Genomic DNA, 19,509 nt, shown 5'->3' with positions numbered 1-19,509 from the left:
TGAGGCAGCCTCCCTCTCCTCTGATAGGTTTGGTTAGGGAAAAAGTGTCAGGTGACTAATCAGGCCACATTACAATACAGTTTGATCATGACCTCCTGACTGCCTAGCTCTGAGCGTGTGTGTTTGTGTGTGTGTGTGTGTGTGGCTAGCTGGCTCCTTCCATGGAATTTTCAGAGGTGCCAGGGAAACACCATGACGTCACTGGCCTGCTCCAGGACCCTACAAAGAGAGACACATTCCTCTCTGTCAGATCTGAGCCTTCACCATGTTAACACTGACTGTGCTGCCCCGACCGACCGCAGCCAGACTGAACCAGTCAGAAGTCTCCCTCTTACATTCCTTCTCTCTCTCTCTCTCTCTCTCTCTCTCTCTCTCTCTCTCTCTTCTTTTACCAGGCCCCAACCCACCAACGCACGCTTGCCTGTTTTAGATCTATCGCTTCTGTGTGTGTGTGCATGCGCATTCCCCTAACCCGGTGAGCAGCAGAAAGATAAGCAGTAATCCCCTGCCTTTCCGGCCTTGACCTCCATCTCAACAGAACACACACCCCGGCGATCCCTGATCTTTGACTGTAAACAGACAGGTCAGCTTATCCGGTTGTTGCCCTTAACTATCTTACTCTGCAGGCACTCCTTGCAGCTCTTAAAGCACCCTTGTACTTAAAAAAAACACTTTGTTGAATTCCCAATGAGTGTTTGTGAGATAGTCAAGAGAAGAGCTCCTCTAAAACCGTTGTATTGAATTCCTAAATGTGTGTTACGTATTCAAGAAAAAGGCTCCGTCAAAGGAATAATTCAAGGTTTTGGGAATGAAGCCCATTATCGACTTCCCCAGGGTCAGATGAATTGTGAATATCATTTTGATGTCTTTGCGCTAAGCTAGTTAGCATTGGCTGCAAAACTACTTCTAACTTCATAAAAACATAACATTTTTATCCAGTAGTACATTTGATTCTGGGGAAGTAGATAAATGGCTTCATTGCCAAAATCACAAATTATCCCTTTAAACATTGAATTCCCAATGTGTGTTTGTTAGATACTGAAATTCTTCTTCCGTATGCTTGTTGTAATGTTGCCAAGAATTTCTACTTAGCAGCACTACAAGAGTGTGGAGTGTGGTGGCTGGCTTCCGGGTTAAGCGGGCATTGCGTCAAGAAACAGTGCTGCTTGGTTGGGTCGTGTTTCGGAGGACGCATGGCTCTCGACCTTCGCCTCTCCCGAGTCCGTACGGGAGTTGCAGCGATGAGACAAGACTGTAACTACCAATTGGATACCAAAAAAATTGGGGAGAAAAAGGGGTAAAATAATGTACCACAGGAGGTTGGTGGCACCTTAATTGTGGAGGACGGTCTCGTGGTAATGACTGGAGTGGAATAGGTGAAATGGTATCAAATACATCAGGTTTCCATGTGTTTGATGCCATTCCATTTACTCTGTTCCAGCCATTATTATGAGCCGTCCTCCCCTCAGCAGCCTCCACTGGTGTGTACACTGACCTCTGTAGTCTGTACTGCAGGGACATGTACAGTTTCTATGGCTGTATTGTTCAGTGTATGTCAGGGTGTTGACAGCCGAAATGCTGTGAATGCATGGGTCATGTGGGTGGAGGCTGGCCTGCACAACTGCTGTGTACTAAGTCATGATCCCACTGTCTGGTTTGTCAGTTTGTCTCTGCCGTCAATTAGTGCCGTTGAACAACTCACTCTCACCCAGTGTCAACCCACCCTGACATAGTCTGGCAAGATAAACTGGAGGTTACTCATCAACATTGTCATCCTTTCCTGGTGCCTATAAGGTCATTACAATGCTGCATAGGGAGACAACCATATATACAAATGTTCCTGTCTAAGTCAAGTCTGTCGGCTAATGCTTTGGGTGCTTTGGTAGTGATTACACTTCTGAGAAAGTTACTGTCAGATTGTTGCATCATAATTTGAACAAAAAAATGTAATTGTGTATCGGTCCCACGTGTTACCACTTAGTGCCTTGTAAAGATAAATCCAAAGGGGGTTTAGAAACAGTGCTAGGGCTAATGTGTCGATCGAAGAACATGATGGAAGTGATCAGATGTTTAGCATTCATGAGGATAAGACAGTTGTGTCCAATACAGGGAACACTGTAAAAGAGCAAATTAAAGTCTTTCAACTCAGTCTGTTGGAAGAGCAGAGCAGATGTAGTCAGGGGCAATATCATATTTTCATAGAACTGCACAGCCAGTTGTTGATTAGCCCTTGGATACTGTAGAGTACCACACCCTGGCAATTAACATGCGAATACTGCCACATTATCATGTTTAGTGCAACATGAGACATCTCTATATCAGTCTGTTCCATCTGCACAGTAAACTATTTAATGCAGTAATTCATGCATTTCATGTAGTAGTTAACGCTCAGTAAAACAGAGTATGTGGTGTAGTATTTCATGACATAGTTCATGCACAGTAAAACAGAGTATTTTCAAGCATGAGAGCACTGAACCACATGAGGTCTCGCCTGGAAGTGAATTTCTAAGTGAGTCCTCCAGCCAGGTGCAAACAGAACCCCTGTTCCCCCCGTTCTCAACAGGCAAACTGGGCATTAAACCAACATCTCCCGTCCAAGCTCAACAGCCCGAAGAAACAATATGCTGCAGGCGTCACAAGATAAGTTGTTGACGCTCAGGAAGGTTTTCCTTCCCTTTATTTTTGGTCCCCTTTCCCTCCACAGGTCAGAGCTGGTGTAACAGCCAACCCCTCTCCCCTCCTCCAAGTGGAGTCCTCCTCTATCTGACTTCCCATCCGCCCACACAGGAAACACAAGGTTACCACGTCAACTAATGAATCTAATGGAATCACTGTATGAAAATGGTATTTATTCACGAAATTGAGGTAGCAGACAGTAATGGATGATTTTGGGGTGATTTCTTAAAAAATAGGAGCAGACATGCAAACAGTGCAAGTTTTTGAGAGCTAAAATTCATTGAGTACAGTTCCAGCTCCTGTGCCCAAACTAGTCAGTGTGTAACAACAACTTCAAGCTCTATCAGGAGAGGCCAGAGAGAATGGTAAACAAGCCTATCACAACACTTCCTGTTGTTGAGCACGTCGTCAAATGGCCTCACCAGCAGCAACAGAAGCAACACAGGAAGTGATCCGAGTGGAAGAAATGGTCGACAATTATTTCCTAGATAGTACAAAAGCTGAAACACATGTTTATTTTATGGGAAAACTTTTGAATGGGGATGATGCATCTGTTATTTAACTTGAACTCTTTTGCCATGCCAAAATTGTGTTTGGTTCCATCATGTTTATATCTTCTAATCAAACTATGGTAGTGAGACATGAGGGATTTGGCAGAGAGTTTAGACCTAAGAGAACTGATGATGAAAAATATTATTTTCAACACTTCCTTTTAGTATTATGCTGTGAATGGACCCACTGCACATTATTACTCTTTTCCTCTGAATTGCAGTGTGGATTTCATTACTAAAGCCAAATAAAGCGGTAGTGTGAGTAAACCGCATTTCTATGTAAAGAATGAGATGTTTAAACTTGCCAGGATTAGGGTTTCTAATGGCAAGCCACAAGAATGAGTCACGGTCCCATGTCAAGCCCTCTACAGTTTGATGGTTACCCACAAGTCTCACTACAGTGGCACTTAAATGTTTTTCTACTTTGTTCCTTTTCACAACAGAGGTCAAAATCAAATAAAAGTTATTTGTCACGTACACAGACTTAACAGATGTTATAGCATACGCAGCTAAAGAATTGTGTTATTAGCTCCTAACAGTGCAGCAAAAATGTCAAACAAGTACACAAATAATAATCAAAAACAAGAAACAAGAAAACAAGACTGTCAGAATGAATACAGTTGACAACCCAAACAACAATGTGTCAGTAATCCAAAATGCAATCTGTATGTAAATACACCAAAAAGATACACTTGATATGTACAGCATTAGATGTATTACAGTGAGCTATGTCGAGAATCCATTGTATACATTTACAGTGTACCAAAATGCAAAGTACAGTAGTAGAAAAAAAGTATGTGGACACCTGCTCGTCAAACATCTAATTTCAAAGACATGGGCATTAATATGGAGTTGGTCCCCCCTTTGCTGGTATAACAGAATCCACTCTTCTGGGAAGGCTTTCCACTAGATGTTGGAACATTGCTGCGGGGACGTGCTTCCGTTCAGCCACAAGAACATTAGTGAGGTCAGGCACTGATGTTGGGGGATTAGGCCTGGCTCGCAGTCAGCTTTCCAATTCATCCCAAAGGTGTTTGATGGGGTTGAGGTCAAGGCTCTGTGGAGGCCAGTCAATTTCTTCCACACTGATCTCAACAAACCATTTCTGTTTGGACCTCGCTTTGTTCACGGAGGCGTTGTCATGCTAAACAGGAAAAGGCCTTCCCCAAACTGTTGCCACAAAGTTGGAAGTGCCGAATTGTCTAGAATGTCATTGTAAAAACTGCCACAGACCATCATTCCTCCTCCACCAAACTTTACAGTTGGCAGTATACATCGGGGCAAGTAGCGTTCTCCTGGCATCTGCCAAACCCAGATTCGTTTGTCGGATTACCAGATGGTGAAGCTTGATTCACCACTCCAGAGAGCTTGTTTCCACTGCTCCGGAGTCCATTGGTGGCGAGCTTTACAACACTCCAGCTGACACTTGGCATGGGGATTTTAGGCTTGTGTGCCGCTACTCGGCCATGGAAACCCATTTCATGAAGCTCCCTACTAACAGTTATTGTGCTGACATTGCTTCCAGAGGCAGTTAGGAACTTGGTGGAGAGTATTGCCACCTGAAATAGCCAAATCCAGTCGTTTGTAGGGATGTCCGTCCACATACATTTGTATATATAGTGTACATTAGAATGAGCTATGTGAAGATTACAGTATATAAATACACATTGTGAAAAACAGTAGAAAGAAAATAAAACGGTCTGGTGTTTTATGTCTCTATATACATGGGGCAGCAATGCTGGCTGTGTGTGTGTGTGTGTGTGTGTGTGTGTGTGTGTGTGTGTGTGTGTGTGTGTGTGTGTGTGTGTGTGTGTGTGTGCGTGCGTGCGTGCGTGCGTGCGTGCGTGCGTGCGTGCGTGCGTGCGTGCGTGCGTGCGTGCGTGCGTGCGTGTGTGTGTGTGTTTTGTGTGAGTCTGTCTTTGCCTCCTACTCCAGAAGATGGCTTTTCAACAGTCTGGTGGCCTGGAGATAGAAGCTGTTTTTCAGTCTTTTGGTACCGGCATTGATGCACCTGTACTGTCTCTTTCTGCTAGATGGTAGCGTAGTGAACAGACCTTGACTCGGCAGGTCCTTGATGATCTTCTTGGCCTTCCTGTGACACTGAGAGCTGTAAATGTTCTGGAGGACAGGCAGCATGCCACTGTTGATGCGTTAGGCTGACTGCAACACCCTCTGCAGAGCCATTCGGTTGAGGGCGGTGCAGTTGCCAGGCAATGATGTAGCCCGACAGAATGCTCTCAATGGTGCATCTGTAGGTTTATGAGGGTCTTAGGGGCCATGCCGAATTTCTTCATCCGCCTGAGGTTCTTCACCGTGGTGTCGGTGTGGTGTAACCATTTCAGGGCCTAAGTGATGTGCACATTGAGGAACTTGAAGCTTTTGACCCTCTCCACTGCAGCCCCGTCAATGTGGATGGGCTCCCTCTTCTGTCTCCTGTTGTCCACAGTCAGTTCCATTGTTTTTTTTTACATTGAGGGATAGGGCTCTAAGCTCCTCCCTGTAGGCTGTCTCGTCGTTGTTGGTAATCAGGCCTACCACTGTCATGGTTAAAAGGGAGTACATGAGGGGGCTGAGCACACACCCCTGGGGGCCTACGTGTTGAGGATCAGCATGGCGGAGGTGTTGTTGCCTACCATGACCACCTGGGGTCAGCCTGTCAGGAAGTCAAGGACCCAGTTGCACAGGGAAGGGTTCAGACCCAGGGCCCTGAGCTTAGTGATAAGCTTGGAGGGTACTAAGGTATTGAAGGCAGAGCTTTAGTCGATGAACAGCATTCTCACATGAGTATTCCTCTTGTCCAGGTGGGATAGGGCAGTGTGCAGTGCAAAGGCGATTGCGTGGATCTGTTGGGGCGATGATATGATACTTGACTCTCAAAGCACTTCATGATGACAGAGGTGAGTGCTACTGGGCGGTAGTCATTTAGTTCAGTTGCCTTAGCTTTCTTGGGTACGTGAACAATGCTGGGCATCTTGAAGAAAGTGGGGACAACAGACTGAGATAGGGAGCGGTTGCAAATGTCAGTGATGGCCATATTTTACCAAAGAGAACCGTTTTAGTCAGAGACGTATAAGTGGTCTTAGTTTGTAGAGTGGGTAACAGGACATTCCTTCGCTCTCTCCATGTCTTTTGTCAATGGAGCATTTCCCTAGCATAGTTGGCATACCAGTTGTCAACATGGACCCAGACACACTCATACAAATGCTGCACAACTCAGGCAAAACGACATGCTACATACAGTACGATGATCAAGCTGCAATATAGTCTTGTTCACCATCTGGTTAAGTTATCATAGAGAACCTAGCCTAGCAAGGGAGGATGTCAATGTGACCAATATTAACCCTGTAGACCTGTTGCATCTGGTCATTCACATAGGAGTGAAGTTCGGAGCCTACAGCGTTCTAATCATACCTCCAGATGTGGCATTACCTGTGGAACTACAGCTAATTTGCATCTTGGGTTGCTTGACTAAGCCTTTACCTTATTTGATACCCAAAACACATGTCCAATGGTAGCCAGAGTTTATCCAATGGTATTGAATTATACCATTACACCATTCTGGAGATGGACTGTAGATCTACATTTAATTGAGAGTCGTAGTAAGTCCTGCCAGTGTAAATTTAATTCCACACAGAAAGGGCGATTCAGTGCTGTGCTGTTGTTTTTTCCAGCTGTGCAGTGCCAAAGCCTGACACTATAAATATGGTCTCAGAAAACCTGAAACACTTTACATTGACACTAAATATGAGAAATTCATAGACATAAATACGTTGGAATTGTTTTTAAATATGTGACGATTTGCAATATCAACCAATTTGAGAGTAATTTTCATGGAAATACCATTCAAACAGATTCATTTAAATTACTGTAAGTTAAGTTTCACTTCTTTTATTTTATGGTCAAAAATACTTTACAGACAGATAAAAGGGAAGTAGGCATAGGCTAGCCAGTGAACTGACCTAGTAAAAAAGACCTAATTCTTTACTCTGTACTTGAGTAAAGTCACAGGTTTGCTGATTGCACAATATCAATGTTGCCTCACTGTCTGGCACTGGCAGAATGGATCCTATGATTTAAAGGAACTATCCAGTGCAAATCTCACTTTGGAAAGTTAATATTCTGTTAACTCATACCCAATTAATGTTGTTGACTCATCCTATACTCGTAATTGTGGCCAAGCATGAATTGGAGAAAAAGCATTTTTTAAAGCCACCTCAAACAGAGCATTTCCAAAATGCTTGCTACTTCCTCATAGAGGACGATGTCATCCTCCTGACGAGGATGAGCTGGTCAATCAGTGGTCGACACACGTGAATATTTTTGATGACCAGTATACGCCCACACCATTGTTGCTGGGGTATGGTCACACCATTCCAAAACAGAAAATCTGCTTTTTAACATACATGTACTTAATAAAAATAATATGGAAGGAAAACAATTTCACTCATATTGTACTTAATTATTGATCATATTTCATAGAAATCTGAAACACTGGAGAGTTACTTTAAAGAAGCAATCACGTGTTGGAATTCCCCAGGGTGCAATTGTTTACTCCTAATGACTCAGGTGATGCGAGAGCCATACATATGGCTTATTCAGGTAGGCCTACGTTACAGAAGGTTCAGATATAGTACACTTGATATTATCGGCAAACATTGTAATCCGGAATATATTTAACACAAAATGTTGGAATGAATGAAGTAGATGGCAGGTAGGTAGCCTAGTGGTTAAGAGTGTTGGGCCAGTAACTAAAAGTTAGCCGGTTTGAATCGCTGAGCCGACTTGGGGGAATATCTGTTGATGTGCCCTTGAGCAAGGCACTTAACCATTATTGCACCTGTAAATTGTTCTGGATCGGAGCGTCTGCAAATGACTCAAATGTAAAGATGAAAAAATACTCTATCCAATGTGCATAAAATATTATCTTTATTGATGTCAGCCTACTTCTAAGTTAACTCATGGGAGTGACATTCTTTTTTTTTTCTCTCCAAATGAAGTTATGTGATTGGTGTATGGGCATGACGTCAAGGAGTATAGAGGACTTACTTTGAAAGAAGTATGCCATTGGTAGTGGGACTGTCCCAAGTGAGAGTGCTAAAGGCTGACAACTCTTCAGTATCTTTTTTATATATAACTAAATGCATGGAAACAACCGGATGTTTTAATAGCGGATTTTTTTATTTACAATGTTTTTCTTTTGCAAGTAGTCGTGTTTTGAGGAAGTTTTAGATTTCATAACGAGGTTGAATTTTGGATGATAGTCGCTTGAGTTCGGAGTTCCAAGATGAACTTCAATCTGACGTTCATCAAAAGTTCGGTAAGAAAATAAAATATTGTACAGTGCCACATAGTAAACTATGTTGTTTTATTATGTTTTGATAACACTGAAATGTATGAGACGTGTAATCACTCTATTCGAGAAGTGTGTCGCCGATAATTGCAGCCTGTCAAGACCACTGGTTGAACTGAACTGAAGTGATTAGTTGAAGTATGAACGATACAAAGTCATTTTTACTCCGGCTGAAATAGTAGCCAATGGCGCGATGCTATGGAGATTAAATACTTTGTATAACCTGTTACAAACGAAGACTTAAATTTACCCGAAGTTTATAACTTGCTCTCGGCAAGGGGCCACGCTCGAGCAGCCGCCGCGCGGCTGATCAAGAGAAGCAATAGGCTACTGCAATCTCAGCCATCCATTAGATAACACTTCTCAAGACGTATTGGTTTAACTATAACTTTCGGTAGTGTCTCAAGTTGTAGCCCACGTGCAGTAGAACACCATGGCGTGATAACTGCTGCGCATTTTAAGTGGTGTGTGTTTGTTTACTGGGAAACAGTATTGGAAGTGTATACTGTACGCTCCTCTACTGTACATATGGTGTATAATTTCGACCCCTTCCCCCATGACAACAGTCACCATCTGGTGCTGAACATGATCCCACGCTACTAATTCAGCCCCCAGGCATCAGCACTGTCTTGGACATTGGGTCAAACAAACCAGACCCTGCTGGCATCTTCTAAATTGGTGTCTTATAACAGTTTCAAACATTGGCTAAATGGCTGTCATGATTTAATTATATGATTGTATATATTTTTTTATATTCTTGTATAGGCTAGTTATTACCTTGATGTCAATGGGTGTACGCCTACTCACGACTAACACAGCTAACTACAGTATAGCCGAAGCCTACCTTTCAATGTAAGCCACCATGTTGATCAAACATGGTTTAGCACCTCTCTATTAGAAGTTTCAAAGTATACAGAACCCTTGGTATGCAGAGAAATGTGGTCTGCAAAATATCACAGCTTCATTATTCATGAATACATTGCGGGAAATGAATTTTAACTGTCCTAGATTCCTAGGTCACACATGCACACACACAGACAGACAGAAACGCGCGCACGCACGCACGCACGCACGCACACACACACACACACACACACACACACACACACACACACACACACACATGCCTATATATTTAATTGAGAGTCGTAGTAAGTCCTGCCAGTGTAAAGTTTATTCCACACAGAAAGAGCCATTCAGTGCTGTGCTGCTGTTTTTTCCAGCCGTGCAGTGCCAACGCCTGACACTATAAATATGGCCTCAGTAAAACCTGAAACACTTTACCTTGGATAAAAGACCTTTTGGGTTTGACACTAAATAAGAGAAATTCATAGACATAAATACGTTGGGATTGTTTTTAAATGTGTGACGATTTGCAATATCAACCCATTTGTGTGTCATTTTGATGGAAATACCATTCAAAGATGCATTTATTGCCACACAACCATAGGTTGGTGGTATTTGCTATTTTATTGTCAGTTGGTTAATGGTTATTGTCAGTTGGGTAGGGGTAGGCAACATAAAAGGACATCACTTTTCCATTTCTACAAGTCAGCACCAGGGGTTGTTTTGGACAGAATAGCCTAATCACCAGATCCAAGTTTGAAGTCATGCATTGCTCCGCTACTTGACTTTGCTTTCTGGTGTGGCGATGTCATTGTTTATCTTTTCTGTAAACTACAGAAACTTCTGGAGTCTTCTCACCAGTCAGTGCTTGTTGCTAGGGGACTATGCGGGGGACTTTCAAACCCCCTAACCCCTCTCCATTGCAAATGACTGCAGTGTATGTGCATGTCCCTTTAGTAAATACTGATTTACGGATTATCAGTGGCATCAATCTAGTCGTGCCCAGTGTGGGTTCACACAGGAAATCTCTGAGGTCAACAACAAAAAAAGACACCCATCAAGGAGTTATAGGCCTACCAACTACTTCTATATTAGTAGCAGAACAAGTTCAAAAGTGTTGCTTAGGATATTGGTCAACAGAGTGATTGTTTCTGCTACTTCATGGTAGATATTGGTCACGTGGAAAACATAGGCCTATTCTCTAGAACCGCATTTTAGAATATGTCTCTTTAACACTAGAACCGCTGGGCCTAGAGGGACCCCCCTTCAAGCTAATGAGCAGTCATTCTGACTGCGAAAATTCTAAGAGTGTAATAAATGTCATATAAAATAATCATTTGGTTATGTCTCTGAAGGTAACACAAAAGCATTTAAGGATTGTATTTTTGAATACCATCTCTGGTATAATGAAATAGAATGGTACCAGGCTGGCACCTCTTACGTTCCACTGCAAGCACCTGCATGGATAAAGTAGAGAAGTCACATGCAGACTACAGCCTACATTACGATGCAACCCCAGTGCAAGCATTGTAATAAGAAGGCAGGTGTCAACATTCACTCACACGTCTCTCTGTTCTGTTGTCAATTAGAGTTCATATCAAACCTCAGAAAGTAAGAGGAAGGATGTGGGGAACAGCTGTGACGTTGTCAATGTATTTTAACACTATCATTTTTATTGCCAAGGACCAGAACAAAGGAAGTGATGTTTTAATATTTACGCCATTGAAGAGACATTCTTCGTACTTTGAAATTCATTCTATGTTACTCAAAATTCATAATTCAAAGGTGTTGATAAGGAGTAGTGACGGTGACATGTTCCTTTATTGACTCAACCACGGGTTCCAGGCCGTCAAAGATCTCAGCTACTTAATAGCCTCTGACAAAGACTTGTTTATCTGTTGTAAATGTTAGATTGACGTCATGTGTTCACCAAGATTTATCAGGAAATACACCTGTTGCCCACACCTTATGTATGACTCCGTTTCCTGTTTACTGTAGCCCCTGTAGACACATAGAGCAAGAGAGAGAGAGACATAGATACAGACAGACAGACAGCTGGCATTTATGACACCCGCTCAAGCTTAGGAACATGCCAAGACGTGTTTGATGTAGATGAAGTTGCTCTTACATTCTCAAATTCATGCCTTCACTACAGTAGACCGATCAGTTTGAGGCAGTTGTCATCCACCAATGACCTGTTACTCAGGGAACATACACTCGGTGGCCAATTTATTAGGTACCCTCATCTAGTACCGGGTCGGACCACCCTTTGCCTCCAGAACAGCCTGCATTCTTCGGGGTATGGAAACGTTGCTCAATCAAGGTAACTAACGTGTGCCAGGAAAACGTTCCCCCATACCATTACACCACCGCCACCAGCCTGTACCGTTGACACCAGGCAGGATGGGGCCATGGACTCATGCTGCTTACGCCAAATCCTGACTCTGCCATCAGCATGACCCAACAGGAACCGGGATTCGTCTTGCCATTCTCTACCTCTCTCATCAACGAGCTGTTTTTGTCCACAGGACTGCCGCTAACTGGATGTTTTGTGTTTGTCGCACCATTCTCAGTAAACCTTAGACACTGTCATGTGTGAAAAACCCAGGATGCCAGCCATTTCTGAGATACTGGAACCCGGCGAGCCTGGCACCGACAATCATACCACGCTCATAGTCGCTTAGGTCACTCGTTTTGCCCATTCTAACATTACATCTAACAGTAACTGAATGGCTCGATGCCTGTCTGCCTGCTTTATATAGCATGCCAAGGCCACGTGACTCACTATCTGTAGTAGCGAACCATTTTTGAGAACGGGATGGTGTACCTAATAAACTGGCCACTGAGTGTAGTTAGTGAACCTTGTACTTTATTTCATGGTACATCAGTTACCAGGTATTTATTAATAAATTACATAGTCAAATGGAAACTACATGGTTTGTTTCTTTGGGGATTCATTAACCATCACAGTGCTTTACAGTGTAAAGAACACATTTCTCTGACTGTACTAGTAAAGTATAGATCTACTGAACTAGTAAAGTAGCCTACTAGTTCAACTAGAGCTGAATTCAAGAAAACTCAGACAGTTTGTGATGTCAGAATTATCACCAGTCTGAATTGAACACAGACATCTGTAACCGTGGCTGGGAGGACATATGCTATCAATGACAGTGGCCACACTTCTGTTTAAAATTTGAGTTCAAACTGTCTCAAAGGTGTCTCGCAAACCTGCCAAGTTCTCTATGTATTTTTCCCTCCTAGATCTTAGACCAAAAAAATACTCAAATGTTCAGAGGATGTTGAACGAGACCCAATCTTTGTTCATAGGTTGGGATAGTGTTTACAAAGACATAAATCATACGTTGAGATAGTCACTTAGGCCCTGTAGATCTGTTGGCCCAGACACATAGTCTGAATTTTTCCTCTGATGTGTTTATGGAGAAGACTATAAAGTATCCAGGAGCTTCAAATAGCTTTTTACTTGGAGACACCCCTGTTAAGGAGCTAATGTGATTGTCTTTGGAACAAGTTAATGGATTCAGGATTCTCTAAAGAGATTTGTGAGTGAGTCACTCTTCTCTTTCTCTCCATCTTCCCATCTTTCTCTCTCTCACGCCGCACTTTCAACAGCCTACCTACATCTGTGTCATTCCTTTCTAACTCGGGCAAATTCGATATACACGAGTTAAAAAGAACATAATCTGCTCTAAAATGAACGCAAAAACTCAATCTCAATCTAATCAACTTCAACTCAATCTAATAGGTTAAGTTGGCTCAGTATGGTGTTACTGCGAAGTTAGTTTCACAGAAAGTCCAACTCTTTGTCCATAAAGACTAGTTAACTCTATGGAACACCTGTTTGAGTCTCCTTACCACAACTCTTAGACATTACAGTGCACGTCTTTCTCACACTTCATCGAGTCAGATTTATTGTGGTCACTCAGAGTCTCATTGTCAGTCATGTCACCAACCACAAGTGTTTGGCTTTGAGCAGGAATTTCGTCATAACTAACGTCACAAAGGTTGTTTACACCTCGTACTGAGGTGAAAGCCAACTAACCAACTAACCTAACCTGTCACTCACTGTAACCCAGCGTCACACACAGGCACACACAAACACAATGTGCTATGGTATAGTAATCAATGAACCCTACCCCCATGAGAAAACTCTGTGTGTGTGTGCGTGTGCGTGTGCGTGTGCATGTGTGTGTGTGTGTTTGTTCCCTGAGTATAAATAACTGCCGGAGCGGATACGGCCCAGTGGCTCTCGGGCCCGGCCTTGACTAGAAGGACTAGGACTGTCGAGAGAGAGAGCGAGAGAGAGAGAGAGAGGAGCTGAACCCGGCATGAAGCCTCTGCATTGTCTGGGCCTTCCTGTACTCCCTGGGAGGAGGGGGCCACACCGTTTCACACGCTCCCTACTGATACGCTGTGCGCGTGACTGGGGAAACTGTATGTGTGTCATTGTATTTTGGTGGCTTCGTGTCATGTTTGTGTGTGTGTGTGTGTGTGTGTGTGTGTGTGTGTGTGTGTGTGTGTGTGTGTGTGTGTGTGTGTGTGTGTGTGTGTGTGTGTGTGTGTGTGTGTGTGTGTGTGTGTGTGTGTGTGTGTGTGTGTGTAACTGTGTGTGTGTGTAACTGTGTGTGTGTAACTGTGTGTGTGTTGTTGTGGTTATTGTTGTGTCTTTTTGGTGGCTTCATGTAGTGCTCCATATTTGTCTGTGCTGTTTCTCGTATAACAAAGTCAAACTTTCACCCCCCCCCATATGTTTTTATGTTACACTCTTAGAGAACAAAGGTGCTATCTAGAACCAAAAAGGGTTCTTTGGCAGTCCCCATAGGAGAACCATTTGAAGAACCCTTTTTGTTTCCAGGTAGAACCCTTTTGGTTACAAATAAAACCCTTTTGGGTTCCACGTAGAACCCTTTCCACAGACGGTTCTACATGGAACCCAAAAAAGTTCAACCTGGAACCAATACGGGTTCTTTTATGGGGACAGCCAAAGAACCCTTTTGGATCCCTGTTTTCTAAGTGTCTGATGAAGAATAGCTGTGGTGGGTGAGTAACTTGTTCTTAATGATACACGCTGTGATGTACCATACCCCAGACCCCTACCACAGAAGAGGTATGCGTACTGCATACAGTATATCACCTGGTTTAGTCCTGAAAGACATAACCAAAGCATGTCTTCTCCTCCCAGCTTTAAAAGAAAAGCAGGATTTATCTCATAAGTAGAAGACCAGTTTACTTTCAGCATCTTGTCAGGGTTATCTATGTGGGTTTGAATGGTAAAGTAGTTTAGCGTGAGCTTACTCAGAGTAAAATTAGTCAATTGAACACACTCACATTCAGGAATTTCCAGATTTAAAGGAGGAGAGAAACTAAAGTAAAGGAGTGGTGAGTCATCAAAACATGAATGGATGAATTTCTAAATTATACACTGCCATGAGGAATGTTGCTAGTGTACGTGTGTTGTCAGTCAAACGTGTAATTGATATACGGTATTGTACATTTGGCTACAAGGCAGTATTTTGTAATGGTATTCAAGGTTACCTAATGTTTACATGGATTTATAGGTAGAAAAAATAAGAGAGCAAGGGTCTGAACAGACTAAGAACAAGATGTGGTTTGTGTCCTGAAGAACAGTCAAACTGAAAACCCGCAACAAATACCTTGTTTCTTGTTGTTGCCTTTTAGTTTTGGTCTTTCAGTAGTTCAAGACGCAAACCACAAAGGGTCTTGTTCTTAGCCAGGTACTTTGTTTAGGGGTGACTGGGATGAGTAATAGTTGAATGTTGTGTCGTGTGAAGACTTATAATATAGGTCCCCAGGAAGTTGTAAAACTGGCCTAATACAGTGATTATAAGCAATTGACCCACAAGACACCATCCCTCGTCTATCTATTGGCACGTTTACAATGGATAAGGGACTGTTTCTGTCCAACTATATCGCAACCCTAAATAAATGGGGGTAAAATAGACACTGAATGAAATTAGGGAATTTAGACAGTTCTTATTTGTTTGCTATTAGGACATAGCTAGATCTACATAAAATATGACATGGGACGCAAACCCCTCTTGACATCACCCCGTAGCACTCACTTCTGTCAACATGAAGTGCTTTGAGAGACTAGTCAAGGACACCTCTACCTTACCTGTCACCCTAGACCCACTTCAATTTGCTTACCGCCCCAATAGATCCACAGACGATGCAATCGCCATCACACTGCTCACTGCCCTAGCATGTAAGAATACTGTTCATTGACTATAGCTCAGCATTCAACACCATAGTACCCTCCAAATTCATCATTAAGCTCGAGGCCCTGGGTCTGAGCCCCACCCTGTGCAACTGTGTCCTGGACTTCTTGACGGGCCGCCCCCAGGTGATGAGGTAGGAAACAACACCTCCAGTTTGGTGATCCTCAACACCGGGGCCCCACAAGGGTGCGTGCTCAGTCCCCTCCTGTACTCGCTGTTCACCCATGACTGCATGGCCAAGCACGCCTCCAACTCAATCATCAAGTTTGCAGACGGCACAACAGTAGTAGGCTTGATTACCAACAATGACGAGACAGCCTACAGGGAGGAGATGAGGGCTCTGGGAGTGTGGTGCCTGGAAAATAATCTCCCACTCAACGTCAACAAAACAAAAGAGATGATCGTGGACTTCAGGAAACAGCAGAGGGAGCACCCCTCTATCCACATCAACGGGACAGCAGTGGAGAAGGTGGAAAGTTTCAAGTTCCTCGCTGACGAACTGAAATGGTCCACCCACACAGACAGTGTGGTGAAGAAGGCGTAACAGCGCCTCTTCAACCTCAGCAGGCTGAATACATTTGGCTTGACATCTAAAACCCTCATAAACATTTACAGATGCACAATTGAGAGCATCCTATTAGGCTATATCACCGCCTGGTATGGCAACTGCACCGCCTGCTACCACAGGGCTCTCCAGAGGGCAATGCGGTCTGCCCAACACATCACCGGGGGCAAACTACCTGCCCTCCAGGACACCTACAGCACCCGATGTCACAGGAAGGCCAAAAAGATCATCAAGGACAACAACCATCCGAGCCACTACCTGTTCACCCCGCTATCATCCAGAAGGTGAGGTCAGTAAAGGTGCATCAAAGCTGGGACCGAGAGACTGAAAAACAGCTTCTTTCTCAAGGCCATCAGGCTGTTAAATAGCCATCACTAGTACATTAGAGGCTGCTGCATATATAGATAGACTTTAAATCACTGGCCACTTGAAGAAATGGAACACTAGTCACTTTAAAATTGTTTACATATCTTTCATTACTCATCTCATATGTACAGTATATACTGTATTCTATACTATTCTACGGTATCTTAGTCTACGCCGCTCTGACATCGCTCATCCATATATTTATACATTCTTAATTCCATTCCTTTACTTAGATTTGTGTGTATTGGGTATATGTTGTGAAATTGTTAGAAATTACTTGGAGCTAGACACACAAGCATTTTGCTACACCCACAATAACATCTGCTAAACACGTGTATGTGACCCATACAATTTTATTTTATTTGACATCGACTTTTGCGATTTCGAAACATCTGTCAAACAATCATTTCCATGCGAAGTGTCCCTTTAAGTGTCTCTCCACGTTCTGTGTCTCTTCATCTCAGCCTACCTTCCTCTTAGCAATACTTTCCTTGACTAATCGGAACCTTCATAACAGGGCCTGTTTCCTCCATCCGCCTGTCCAGTTAATCTGAGCGGATGGGTGTTCAGTATTCCCACTGTCACGTATTTCCCTCCCAGATAATAGATGAGAGAATAGGCGAGGCTAATGGGAAAGGCATGATTGGGATACGGAGGAGGGTCAGGGTCCCAAATCTCCCACTCTCCGGATCCAGGGGCGTAATGAGGTACAGCGTGCTGCTCCTTATATCAGATACGGCGATGATTGAAATCATCTGTCCTGTATCAAATAAAGTACATTCTCCCTTGGCCCTTCTACCGTGTGTGCATGTGTGTGTACACTGTGCTTACTTGTGTGTGTGTGTGTGCGTACGTGTGTGTCTTTCCCTCGCTCTCCCTGAGATAATGAGGCTCACTGTACGGCCCACAGGAGGGGAATTAAACTCCTGTAAATGCCACATTGATAACTTGCTCCACTGAAAGGGGGTCCTGTCATTCAGCAATAAATACAATCTCAGTGTACACGGTGGCATGTGTTGAATGTGCCAGGGCAATTTGGAAGTACCCGAATGCAGTGACAGGAACTGGTTGAGAGTGCGGCTCAGTGATGCTCAGATAGGCTGCAGTCCATTCATTCTCTCTCTCTCTCTCTCTCTCTCTCTCTCTCTCTCTCTCTCTCTCTCTCTCTCTCTCTCTCTCTCTCTCTCTCTCTCTCTCTCTCTCTCTCTCTCTCTCTCTCTCTCTCTCTCTCTCTCTCTCTCTCTCTCTCTCTCTCTGTCTGTCTGTCTGTCTGTCTGTCTGTCTGCCATGTGCAGGGCAGGATGTCTGCTGTACTGTACAACACTAGAGTGTTTAGTATTGGTGGGCTGCCAGAGACAAGGGATTGTGGCTTTAGGACTTGGAGGGCTCTCTCTCAACGCTGAGGTTGAGGTGGCCACTCTGGTCCTCTTCCTTACGAAACATATACCACATTGCGGCTGGTCAATGTGTGCATGTGTGTGTGTGTGCTGTCTAGTGTTTAGAGAAGGGTATGATAAGGGATATTGTCTTCTGCAGCACTTAGCATTGTTAGCCATTATACCAGGGTACTGTAACTACAAGGAAATAACCAGTGTAATATGAAAAACACAAAAAGGTGTGTGAAAAGTGGTAAGGCCTGTAGGAAAGAATAGCTTTGTAGCTGTGATGTTGGTCAATCCGGTTTTGATGTCTGCATTTAGGACTTGATACTGTACAATATGGCAGTCTGTCTACCCAGTTTCATACCAAGAGCTTACTGTACATGTACAGAAGTGACTTTGTGCAGAATACAGATGTTTTTCTAGTGGTGTAAAGTACTTAAGTAAAAAATACTTTAAAGTACTACTTCGTTTTTTAGGGTATCTGTACTTTACTATTTATATTTTTTGACTACTTTCACTTTTACTTAAAGATTCATAAAGAGAATAATCCATACATTTTCCTTGACACCCAAAAGTACTCGTTACATTTGGAATGCTAAGCAGGATATGAAAGTGGTCCAAGTAGCCTAGTGGTTAGAGTGTTGGACTATTAACTGAGAAGTTGCCAGATCGAATCCCTGAGCTGACAAGGTACAAATCTGTCGGTCTGCCCCTGAACAACGCAGTTTTAACCTGCTGTTCCTAGGCTGTCATTGAAAAAAGAATTTGTTCTTAACTGACTTGCCTTGTTAAATAAAGGTAACGTTAAAAAGAATTCACACACTTATCAACAGAACATCCCTGGTCATCCCTACTGCCTCTGATTTGGCAGACTCACTAAACACACATGCTTCGTTTGTAAATTATGTTGTAATGTTGGAGCGTACCTCTGGCTATCCGTAAATTAAGAAAATGGTGCCGTCTGGTTAGCTTAATATAATGCACCTGAATTTAAAATAATTTTTACTTTTACTTTTGATACTTACGTACATTTTAAACCAAATACTTATAGACTATTACTCAGTTAGTATTTTACTGGGTAACTTTTACTTTTACCTGAGTCATTTTCTATTAAGGTATCTTTACTTTTACTCAAGTATGACAATTGGGTCCTTTTTCACGACTGCTTTTTCCCAATTCAACACTTGAGCAGCAAACCTCAGTCACACAAGAAACTCTCACACTCTAATGGCCATGGCTCAATGGGAAAATTCCATTGTTAGATATTCCTCCCCATAAAGTGAACTTTTCCCTCTGTGGGGCGCCTATAAACTGCTGAGAGAAGAACAGGTTTGTCTGTGAGGATGGGATGGCTGCTGAATGGCGGAATCTAGTGATCCACAGGCCCAAGAATGCACTCAGACAGGAAATTATGTCACCGTTCAGCAGTCCTGTGTGTGTGTGTGTTTGTGGTCTTTCCAGTATAGACAGGCCACCTGGCTTTTGATTGGGCACATAACCATGGTTACCCTTCTAA

At 43.2% G+C, this 19,509-nt stretch overlaps 1 protein-coding gene across 1 annotated transcript in view; it reads left to right on the top strand.

Annotated features, from left to right (window-relative positions):
- Positions 1 to 8,302: 8,302 nt before the first annotated feature.
- Positions 8,303 to 19,509, top strand: part of LOC129863841 (tumor necrosis factor receptor superfamily member 10A-like) — a 32,416-nt gene continuing 21,209 nt past the window's right edge. The window contains exon 1 of the mRNA XM_055936159.1: positions 8,303 to 8,544. Coding sequence (XP_055792134.1) covers positions 8,512 to 8,544 — 33 coding nt within the window. The 5' untranslated portion in view covers positions 8,303 to 8,511. The remainder of the gene's footprint in view (positions 8,545 to 19,509) is intronic.

Source organism: Salvelinus fontinalis, chromosome 10 (genome assembly GCF_029448725.1).
Source record: "Salvelinus fontinalis isolate EN_2023a chromosome 10, ASM2944872v1, whole genome shotgun sequence".
Taxonomy (NCBI): Eukaryota; Metazoa; Chordata; class Actinopteri; order Salmoniformes; family Salmonidae; genus Salvelinus; species Salvelinus fontinalis.
Note: the sequence above shows the minus strand (reverse complement) of the source record. Positions and strands in the feature narration are given on the sequence as shown.